This window comes from Rattus norvegicus, chromosome 2, assembly GCF_021556685.1.
Source record: "Rattus norvegicus strain SHRSP/BbbUtx chromosome 2, alternate assembly SHRSP_T2T, whole genome shotgun sequence".
In the NCBI taxonomy this organism is placed as follows: Eukaryota; Metazoa; Chordata; class Mammalia; order Rodentia; family Muridae; genus Rattus; species Rattus norvegicus.
The window spans coordinates 154,021,815-154,033,957 of NC_141535.1; the positions used below are offsets into that span (position 1 = coordinate 154,021,815).

A 12,143-nucleotide genomic window follows, 5' to 3' on the forward strand; every position below is an offset into this window, starting at 1 on the left:
TCCCAGCTGTCACCAGGGGCATCCTTTACAGCCACCAGGGTCCAAGGGCAAAGCACCATACTCACTGTGTGTGGACACAGCAGCCGGGCTTCATAAAGCAGGCTACACAGAGCAATAATCAATATTTCATGTTTAATGATGCAGAGCTAAAATTAGTATAGATTTTATGTCTTCTACTTTTCCAAATTATGCAAACATTAGTAAGCCCCCTTTTATGCCCTTATTATAGTTCCATTTAAAATAGAATCTGGTGGGGGGATTGGTGAAGAGACCTATTAATATTTAATTGAATGATTAAATAGTCAAAAGCGTCAAAAGTACATTTGGCTTTTATCTTTTGTTAAATAGTTACCCTTAGGTTAATATGAAATTATTCCCAACACACACACACACACACACACACACACACACATACACACACACACATGATTTAGGTGAGTGTTACTGACTTTATCACCCATCTCAGTAGAATGAAGTAAACTGTAGATTGTGTTCAAATTTTAAGTTTCCCTAGATGCTCCACAGCATGCTAGGAATAGCATGGCCAATGTGCAATTCAGAGGAGCTAAAAGGTTCTACTTAGACATAAGTGCACTTTAGAGGAAAAACAATATTAAAAAGATTTCTGATTTTAAACCTGTCTGAAAAATATACCATACTTATTTAGAACATAAATGGGTTAAAGACAAAGGAAAAAAACACACAAAAAAGATGAAACTGCCTGATTCTTGAGTGGGTTCAGTAGCTGAACCACAGGAATGAACATGCCAGTCTTTTAACTGTATCCCACTGTGTTTGACAGGGGAAAGCTGGACACAAAAAGGCAAATACCCTATTGGCCATTCATTCTAATATTTCACAACCAAATTACCTCCGAAAAACTCTCTTGGCAGTGGGAAGCAAGAGAAGGAGCCGGTCAATTATTCACCATGATGGTATAGCGTACACTCCCTCACCGCTCGTAACAGATTTCATTTCGAAGAATTGCAGGGCTGTGTATATAGGTTGTTCCTAAATAATTCAACTTGTATTTTGCAGAGGCACTGAGCTTAATTTTTTTCCCCTGAAAAGACAGTAGCCAAATAGAGTTCGGCAGGAATTGCCCTATTATTTTTTTTGAAACAGAGCCATAAAGTAAGTTTGAACCTTTGGGTTGGGACAGCTTCTCCTACAAGGGATCAGCTTTGGGTAGATATGCTATCCTGTTATTCAAGGTAACTGATTAATTTTATTCATTGTACCTGTTGGGATTGCCAGGTAGGGCAAACAAAAGCAACTTAGGATCCTTACAGTCTTACCCAGTGTCAGAGCTAAAACAGATGAAGTCACTGAACTGGTTGACTGACAGGGAAGGGAGGGAGTGTCTAGGAAACACTCCAGAAGGGAAGAATCTTGAGCTATTGATAGTGTGAAGGAAAGGACAGGAGGAGAGGAAGAAAAGGAAGGGAGGGAAAGTAAGGGACGGGGTGGAGGGAAGGGAAGATTTTGGGAGCAAAGGAAGAAGAGGAGGAATTATGGGGCTATGGCTGGAAGGGCCCATGAGAGGCCACTGGCAGCAGTGGCCTCTACCTCCTGCATTCCAGCAAGAATGTGCATCCTTGAAGTCTTCGGCTTCTTTTACTCATCTTGGTGCCTCCCTCCCAAGAGCCATGAACAAAGGATCACAGACGATAAAAACGCAAACCACAAGCTCCTCAGGACACAGAGGAGAATGGAAAACAGTGAAAAGAAGAGTTGGATGAGCTGAGACTGTAACCCTCCTGTAACTAAAGTATCCGTGTCTTTGGCACAACAGATTCAATACACTTATTCACACATAATTATAAAGCCACCCGCAAATGGCTTCATTCTGGAGGTAGATCCATCAGGTAGATGAACCAGCAGCCCTGACCCCCAGCAATTTAGTTGGGAGGGAGTTAAAAGTTAACAAAAACTGGATTGAGGGCATGTTGCTAAGGACCTGTGGCTGGAGACACAACCCTTATAGAGGGTTGGGAAGACATTTGTGAATGAGGGGAGTTAGAGGCATCCTGATAGAAGAATGGAATGGGCTGATAGAAGAGTGGAGAAGACCTAGTCATTGAATGTCATGAAGGAGAACATGTGGTTTCTGGTATTGTGTATCTGAGTAGGCTTAGAGGAGTAAGGGAAGAGGAGGAAAAGCAGAGAGGAGCAAGCAGGGTTCAACTGTGTTAAGACCTCAGTCACGGACATGGAATCCATCCTCACAGCATCAAGGTGCTACTCTCCAGTTTCAGGGAAAAACAAACACAAAAACAAAACAAGCAAGTATTTCCAGATACGAAATCAAACACAGAGGAAACTAGTGAGAGAAACTAATGACAGAGTCTATTTGTATGTTTTTAACCATAAAACAGAACTTTCGCAAAGATAAAACACCCAGTGGGGATTGTTGAGCAAGCCAGCCTTCCTGATTGATCTCTGAGAAAATGAGGACATGGTTTGAAACTTCCAGGCCAACTGAAGTGAGACGCTTTGTATAGTTAGCATAAATAACCTAATGACACAATCCATCCTCCAAATAGTCAGTGGAGCAGCTGTTCGGAAAGCTCGGGGTAGTCATTGACCTTATGTTTGATATAATTTCCTAGAACATCAATGGTCATATTGAATGATGCACTGCACCACAGCCTGCCCCACCTAGGACACTCCCACAATTGAGGAATGGGAGAAAGTGCCTGGCACAGAGCAAGCAACTATTTCCTTCCCACTCTTTTCTCAGAGTGCCCCTCCAAAAGGAAAATAGCAGCACACGCATCACAGCACACAGTAGATGAGAAAATGCTAAGACTACCAAGAGCTGGAACTCTTTATTAACCATAGCATCGAGGGTCAAAAGGAACATGCAAAGCCCAAAAGTTCTCTGGCTTTCAAATGCAGGCAGAGATGCAATGTTATATAGCTATGCAGTTGTCCAAAAACAAACAAAACAACAGCAAAAACAGCAACAACAAATGATTGGTAGATAGTCAAGCAAGGCAATATTTGTACTTTAGAATTCATCTTCTCCTCATGCGTAAGTGATCTCATCAACCCAGAAGCAATGGGTACTGTTGTTCTAAGATCACAGATGCTCTACTCCATGATTTACAGGCTCGACCCTGTAATTTATAGAGTACATTCACATTGACAGCTTGTATCTAACAAGATTCTGTCTCAAAAAATCTTAATATTTTTGCATTTTCATGGATTAAAAATTCTAAGCACGCACATACAAAAATATTGTTTTTCTAAATTAGTTCTCTGTAAAAGTGAGTGTAAGCACTACCATGTCTATATCTTGCATTTGCTGATTGTGACATTGAAGGTGTGGTGAAATATGACAGAGTAAGGGGGAAGGATCGACGAAAAGAAGACAGATGTTAAAATTAAGTTTAGATCCCGGCCCGCAGCAGCTCTCTGCTCCCAGACCCGGTGAGAGAGAGACCCAACCGCCTGGTCAGGTGGGCACTCCTGAGGCTGCAGAGCGGAAGAGACCACCAACACTGCTCACCCCTGCCCACATCCCTGGCCCAAGAGGAAACTGTATAAGGCCTCTGGGCTCCCGTGGGGGAGGGCCCAGGAGCGGCAGGACCCCTGCCGGAGACACCGCCGGACCCTGAAGGAAACAGACCGGATAAACAGTTCTCTGCACCCAAATCCCGTGGGAGGGAGAGCTAAACCTTCAGAGAGGCAGACAGGCCTGGGAAACCAGAAGAGACTGCTCCCTGCACACACATCTCGGACGCCAGAGGAAAAAGCCAAAGACCATCTGGAACCCTGGTGCACTGAAGCTCCCGGAAGGGGCGGCACAGGTCTTCCTGGTTGCTGCCGCTGCAGAGAGCCCCTGGGCAGCACCCCACGAGCGAACTTGAGCCTCGGGACCACAGGTAAGACCAAATTTTCTGCTGCAAGAAAGCTGCCTGGTGAGCTTGGGACACACGGAAGCAGAATTTCTCTAGAACCGGGCACGTTCTGTGTTTACCGGAAGTCCCACACCCGCGGATCCCGGCCCGCAGCAGCTCTCTGCTCCCAGACCCGGTGAGAGAGAGACCCAACCGCCTGGTCAGGTGGGCACTCCTGAGGCTACAGAGCGGAAGAGACCACCAACACTGCTCACCCCTGCCCACATCCCTGGCCCAAGAGGAAACTGTATAAGGCCTCTGGGCTCCCGTGGGGGAGGGCCCAGGAGCGGCAGGACCCCTGCCGGAGACACCGCCGGACCCTGAAGGAAACAGACCGGATAAACAGTTCTCTGCACCCAAATCCCGTGGGAGGGAGAGCTAAACCTTCAGAGAGGCAGACAGGCCTGGGAAACCAGAAGAGACTGCTCCCTGCACACACATCTCGGACGCCAGAGGAAAAAGCCAAAGACCATCTGGAACCCTGGTGCACTGAAGCTCCCGGAAGGGGCGCCACAGGTCTTCCTGGTTGCTGCCGCTGCAGAGAGCCCCTGGACAGCACCCCACGAGCAAACCTGAGCCTCGGGACCACAGGTAAGACCAAATTTTCTGCTGCAAGAAAGCTGCCTGGTGAACTCAAGACACAGGCCCACAGGAACAGCTGAAGACCTGTAGAGAGGAAAAACTACACGCCCGAAAGCAGAACACTCTGTCCCCATAACTGACTGAAAGAGAGGAAAACAGGTCTACAGCACTCCTGACACACAGACTTATAGGACAGTCTAGCCACTGTCAGAAATAGCAGAACAAAGTAACACTAGAGATAATCTGATGGCGAGAGGCAAGCGCAGGAACCCAAGCAACAGAAACCAAGACTACATGCCATCATCGGAGCCCAATTCTCCCACCAAAACAAACATGGAATATCCAAACACACCAGAAAAGCAAGATCTAGTTTCAAAATCATATTTGATCATGATGCTAGAGGACTTCAGGAAAGACCTGAACACACTTAGGGAAGCACAGGAAAACATTAATAAACAAGTAAAAGCCTACAGAGAGGAATCGCAAAAATCCCTGAAAGAATTCCAGGAAAACACAATCAAACAGTTGAAGGAATTAAAAATGGAAATAGAAGCAATCAAGAAAGAACACATGGAAACAACCCTGGATATAGAAAACCAAAAGAAGAGACAAGGAGCTGTAGATACAAGCTTCACCAACAGAATACAAGAGATGGAAGAGAGAATCTCAGGAGCAGAAGATTCCATAGAAATCATTGACTCAACTGTCAAAGATAATGTAAAGCGGAAAAAGCTACTGGTCCAAAACATACAGGAAATCCAGGACTCAATGAGAAGATCAAACCTAAGGATAATAGGTATAGAAGAGAGTGAAGACTCCCAGCTCAAAGGACCAGTAAATATCTTCAACAAAATCATAGAAGAAAACTTCCCTAACCTAAAAAAAGAGATACCCATAGACATACAGGAAGCCTACAGAACTCCAAATAGATTGGACCAGAAAAGAAACACCTCCCGTCACATAATTGTCAAAACACCAAACGCACAAAATAAAGAAAGAATATTAAAAGCAGTAAGGGAAAAAGGTCAAGTAACATATAAAGGGAGACCTATCAGAATCACACCAGACTTCTCGCCAGAAACTATGAAGGCCAGAAGATCCTGGACTGATGTTATACAGACCCTAAGAGAACACAAATGCCAGCCCAGATTACTGTATCCAGCAAAACTCTCAATTAACATTGATGGAGAAACCAAGATATTCCATGACAAAACCAAATTTACACAATATCTTTCTACAAATCCAGCACTACAAAGGATAATAAATGGTAAAGCCCAACATAAGGAGGCAAGCTATACCCTAGAAGAAGCAAGAAACTAATCGTCTTGGCAACAAAACAAAGAGAATGAAAGCACACAAACATAACCTCACATCCAAATATGAATATAACGGGAAGCAATAATCACTATTCCTTAATATCTCTCAATATCAATGGCCTCAACTCCCCAATAAAAAGACATAGATTAACAAACTGGATACGCAACGAGGACCCTGCATTCTGCTGCCTACAGGAAACACACCTCAGAGACAAAGACAGACACTACCTCAGAGTGAAAGGCTGGAAAACAACTTTCCAAGCAAATGGTCAGAAGAAGCAAGCTGGAGTAGCCATTCTAATATCAAATAAAATCAATTTCCAACTAAAAGTCATCAAAAAAGATAAGGAAGGACACTTCATATTCATCAAAGGAAAAATCAACCAAGATGAACTCTCAATCCTAAATATCTATGCCCCAAATACAAGGGCACCTACATATGTAAAAGAAACCTTACTAAAGCTCAAAACACACATTGCACCTCACACAATAATAGTGGGAGATTTCAACACCCCACTCTCATCAATGGACAGATCATGGAAACAGAAATTAAACAGTGATGTAGACAGACTAAGAGAAGTCATGAGCCAAATGGACTTAACGGATATTTATAGAACATTCTATCCTAAAGCAAAAGGATATACCTTCTTCTCAGCTCCTCATGGTACTTTCTCCAAAATTGACCATATAATTGGTCAAAAAACGGGCCTCAACAGGTACAGAAAGATAGAAATAATCCCATGCGTGCTATCGGACCACCACGGCCTAAAACTGGTCTTCAATAACAATAAGGGAAGAATGCCCACATATACGTGGAAATTAAACAATGCTCTACTCAATGATAACCTGGTCAAGGAAGAAATAAAGAAAGAAATTAAAAACTTTTTAGAATTTAATGAAAATGAAGATACAACATACTCAAACTTATGGGACACAATGAAAGCTGTGCTAAGAGGAAAACTCATAGCGCTGAGTGCCTGCAGAAAGAAACAGGAAAGAGCATATGTCAGCAGCTTGACAGCACACCTAAAAGCTCTAGAACAAAAAGAAGCAAATACACCCAGGAGGAGTAGAAGGCAGGAAATAATCAAACTCAGAGCTGAAATCAACCAAGTAGAAACAAAAAGGACCATAGAAAGAATCAACAGAACCAAAAGTTGGTTCTTTGAGAAAATCAACAAGATAGATAAACCCTTAGCCAGACTAACGAGAGGACACAGAGAGTGTGTCCAAATTAACAAAATCAGAAATGAAAAGGGAGACATAACTACAGATTCGGAGGAAATTCAAAAAATCATCAGATCTTACTATAAAAACCTATATTCAACAAAATTTGAAAATCTTCAGGAAATGGACAATTTCCTAGACAGATACCAGGTATCGAAGTTAAATCAGGAACAGATAAACCAGTTAAACAACCCCATAACTCCTAAGGAAATAGAAGCAGTCATTAAAGGTCTCCCAACCAAAAAGAGCCCAGGTCCAGACGGGTTTAGTGCAGAATTCTATCAAACCTTCATAGAAGACCTCATACCAATATTATCCAAACTATTCCACAAAATTGAAACAGATGGAGCCCTACCGAATTCCTTCTACGAAGCCACAATAACTCTTATACCTAAACCACACAAAGACACAACAAAGAAAGAGAACTTCAGACCAATTTCCCTTATGAATATCGACGCAAAAATACTCAATAAAATTCTGGCAAACCGAATTCAAGAGCACATCAAAACAATCATCCACCATGATCAAGTAGGCTTCATCCCAGGCATGCAGGGATGGTTTAATATACGGAAAACCATCAACGTGATCCATTATATAAACAAACTGAAAGAACAGAACCACATGATCATTTCATTAGATGCTGAGAAAGCATTTGACAAAATTCAACACCCCTTCATGATAAAAGTCCTGGAAAGAATAGGAATTCAAGGCCCATACCTAAACATAGTAAAAGCCATATACAGCAAACCAGTTGCTAACATTAAACTAAATGGAGAGAAACTTGAAGCAATCCCACTAAAATCAGGGACTAGACAAGGCTGCCCACTCTCTCCCTACTTATTCAATATAGTTCTTGAAGTTCTAGCTAGAGCAATCAGACAACAAAAGGAGATCAAAGGGATACAGATCGGAAAAGAAGAGGTCAAAATATCACTATTTGCAGATGACATGATAGTATATTTAAGTGATCCCAAAAGTTCCACCAGAGAACTACTAAAGCTGATAAACAACTTCAGCAAAGTGGCTGGGTATAAAATTAACTCAAATAAATCAGTTGCCTTCCTCTATACAAAAGAGAAACAAGCCGAGAAAGAAATTAGGGAAACGACACCCTTCATAATAGACCCAAATAATATAAAGTACCTCGGTGTGACTTTAACCAAGCAAGTAAAAGATCTGTACAATAAGAACTTCAAGACACTGAGGAAAGAAATTGAAGAAGACCTCAGAAGATGGAAAGATCTCCCATGCTCATGGATTGGCAGGATTAATATGGTAAAAATGGCCATTTTACCAAAAGCAATCTACAGATTCAATGCAATCCCCATCAAAATACCAATCCAATTCTTCAAAGAGTTAGACAGAACAATTTGCAAATTCATCTGGAATAACAAAAAACCCAGGATAGCTAAAGCTATCCTCAACAATAAAAGGACTTCAGGGGGAATCACTATCCCTGAACTCAAGCAGTATTACAGAGCAATAGTGATAAAAACTGCATGGTATTGGTACAGAGACAGACAGATAGACCAATGGAATAGAATTGAAGACCCAGAAATGAACCCACACACCTATGGTCACTTGATTTTTGACAAAGGAGCCAAAACCATCCAATGGAAAAAAGATAGTATTTTCAGCAAATGGTGCTGGTTCAACTGGAGGGCAACATGTAGAAGAATGCAGATCGATCCATCCTTATCACCCTGTACAAAGCTTAAGTCCAAGTGGATCAAGGACCTCCACATCAAACCAGACACACTCAAACTAATAGAAGAAAAACTAGGGAAGCATCTGGAACACATGGGCACTGGAAAAAATTTCCTGAACAAAACACCAATGGCTTATGCTCTAAGATCAAGAATCGACAAATGGGATCTCATAAAACTGCAAAGCTTCTGTAAGGCAAAGGACACTGTGGTTAGGACAAAACGGCAACCAACAGATTGGGAAAAGATCTTTACCAATCCTACAACAGATAGAGGCCTTATTTCCAAAATATACAAAGAACTCAAGAAGTTAGACCGCAGGGAAACAAATAACCCTATTAAAAAATGGGGTTCAGAGCTAAACAAAGAATTCACAGCTGAGGAATGCCGAATGGCTGAGAAACACCTAAAGAAATGTTCAACATCTTTAGTCATAAGGGAAATGCAAATCAAAACAACCCTGAGATTTCACCTCACACCAGTGCGATTGGCTAAGATCAAAAACTCAGGTGACAGCAGATGCTGGCGAGGATGTGGAGAAAGAGGAACACTCCTCCATTGTTGGTGGGATTGCAGACTGGTAAAACCATTCTGGAAATCAGTCTGGAGGTTCCTCAGAAAATTGGACATTGAACTGCCTGATGATCCAGCTATACCTCTCTTGGGCATATACCCAAAAGATGCCTCAACATATAAAAGAGACACGTGCTCCACTATGTTCATCGCAGCCTTATTTATAATAGCCAGAAGCTGGAAAGAACCCAGATGCCCTTCAACAGAGGAATGGATACAGAAAATGTGGTACATCTACACAATGGAATATTACTCAGCTATCAAAAACAACGAGTTTATGAAATTCGTAGGCAAATGGTTGGAACTGGAAAATATCATCCTGAGTGAGCTAACCCAATCACAGAAAGACATACATGGTATGCACTCATTGATAAGTGGCTATTAGCCCAAATGCTTGAATTACCCTAGATCCCTAGAACAAACGAAACTCAAGACGGATGATCAAAATGTGAATGCTTCACTCCTTCTTTAAATGAGGAAAAAGAATACCCTTGGCAGGGAAGGGAGAGGCAAAGATTAAAACAGAGACTGAAGGAACACCCATTCAGAGCCTGCCCCACATGTGGCCCATACATATACAGCCACCCAATTAGACAAGATGGATGAAGCAAAGAAGTGCAGACCGACAGGAGCCGGATGTAGATCGCTCCTGAGAGACACAGCCAGAATACAGCAAATATAGAGGCGAATGCCAGCAGCAAACCACTGAACTGAGAATAGGTCCCCTATTGAAGGAATCAGAGAAAGAACTGGAAGAGCTTGAAGGGGCTCGAGACCCCAAAAGTACAACAATGCCAAGCAACCAGAGCTTCCAGGGACTAAGCCACTACCTAAAGACTATACATGGACTGACCCTGGACTCTGACCCCATAGGTAGCAATGAATATCCTAGTAAGAGCACCAGTGGAAGGGGAAGCCCTGGGTCCTGCTAAGACTGAACCCACAGTGAACTAGTCTATGGGGGGAGGGCGGCAATGGGGGGAGGGTTGGGAGGGGAACACCCATAAGGAAGGGGAGGGGGGAGGGGGTGGTTTGCCCGGAAACCGGGAAAGGGAATAACACTCGAAATGTATATAAGAAATACTCAAGTTAATAAAAAAAAAGTTTTTTTTATTAAATACCTATTCAAACCCTTAAAAAAAAAATAAAATTAAGTTTAGAGAATTGAAGACAGATTTTTACTGTAATTCAAAACGGTAAGTTTTGCATTGAGAAGGATGTTCTGAAGCATTGTGGATTAACTACCTATCTATTAATTATCTATCTACCTAGCTATCTAGACTGGGTTAAATTCCATAAGAAGTAGGAGTAAATAGTGCTGAGAATGACAGACATGGCGAACAAAGCCCAAAATGTCTGGATGGCATATTGTCAGAGGAACTGAGGCAATGTAGGAGTAGAAATAATCTAGAAGACATAATCCAGAGGAAGGAGGAGCCACCCCATCTCTAGTCCAGGTTGTATGTAGCTTACAGGGAGAAATGGTTCCTTTCTAAGAGAACTTCAAGAAGGCGTACTGTGGATCTCAGCCAAGTTTGTCATTAGTAAAATCCTCTAAATGCCAAAACTCTTCTTTAAAAAGTCTGTTGATCTTGCACTCACAAGAACTTAGCTATTCCCAGAACAGGAAGGCATGGTCCAGCTGAAACAGGGTAATTTAGGGAGTGTTCGAAGGAATTGAAGAAAGAGGCTTTTACTGATGATGGACTGAAGCTGCACAGCCGAGAGCTGTGTAGGCTATATACGAAGTTATGTCAACATCGGGACTTGGGTACCCGAGATATTGGAGTCCTAAGAAATCTTAGATCAATACCCCGCAGACAGTAAGGGATCCCCTAAGTTATGATTGTGTCTTCCCTTTGGAGCTGTCACTTCAGCACCTTAAGGAAACAGGCTCATAGTGTGACCCTAGGGAATGATCTTCCCAGGAACGGAATATTGTACACCTTCCTTAGATTTCCTCTTCTGTGATTATTAAGACTGGGGACCTGTTCACAGTCTCATCAGTTGCCCACCTCAACTTCTGTAGTATCACTATAACTGCAGATATGAGACTATAGTGACTATAGATATTCAAAATTAAGAAGTGTATGTGTGTGTGTGTGTGTGTGTGTGTGTGTGTGTGTGTGTGTGTGTGTGTGTTTAAGAATGTGCACATGTGGACTACATAGACATGGTTACCATGATACAAGAGAGAATGTTTGTTGCATGGCCAAGCCCAGCACACACTCAATAGAGTCACAGCCAGCAAAACTTACTTTTACATATTTTGCTTACCGTGAGCTCATAAATTTGGAAAGAGTGTATGTAAGTGCATTCATAAAAACGGCCACCCTGGAAAAACAGTAGGAAACATTCTCTGTAGTGAGGAACAAATCAATTTGTTTGCATGTCAACACTGTATTACAATTAAAGCAACTATTAAACTGTGTTGCATATTTAATAACTTAACCGTTGCTACTTCCCCTGAATTTAACCATTGCTATCTCAATGTTGGTAACAAACGATCTCAAATGATATTGCCTGAAACACAAGATATTAATTTCTGACTTTATTACTTTTTTTTACAGGAAGAACTAAAAAGACTACAGAATCCTTTAGAACAAGTTGATGATGGAAAATATTTGCTCGAGAAGTAAGTGGAGTTCACAGGAAGTTATGTTATTTGCTAGCTTGGAAAGATGACAGAAAAGCAAATTCTGACCGGGCAAAATTGAACAAGTAAATTTGACAGTTGCTTATGGTACCTTTGGGCTAAGAAATGTGTTCCAGTTGAGATACAGGTAGAGAGTTCAGGGTTGGTACTACTGATTAAACTGATCGATGAAATGCAT

General features: G+C 42.0%; 1 protein-coding gene across 4 annotated transcripts in view; it reads left to right on the forward strand.

The window, feature by feature from the left end:
• The window catches only part of Schip1 (schwannomin interacting protein 1), a 775,862-nt gene that overhangs the window by 162,660 nt on the left and 601,059 nt on the right, over positions 1 to 12,143 (forward strand). For all 4 annotated transcript variants that reach the window (XM_087619480.1, XM_087619478.1, NM_001100666.1 and 1 more), the window contains 1 exon segment: positions 11,880 to 11,944. Coding sequence is in view for 3 of the 4 variants with exons in the window: in XM_087619478.1 (XP_087475604.1) it covers positions 11,880 to 11,944 (65 nt within the window). In the remaining variant the exon portion in view is untranslated.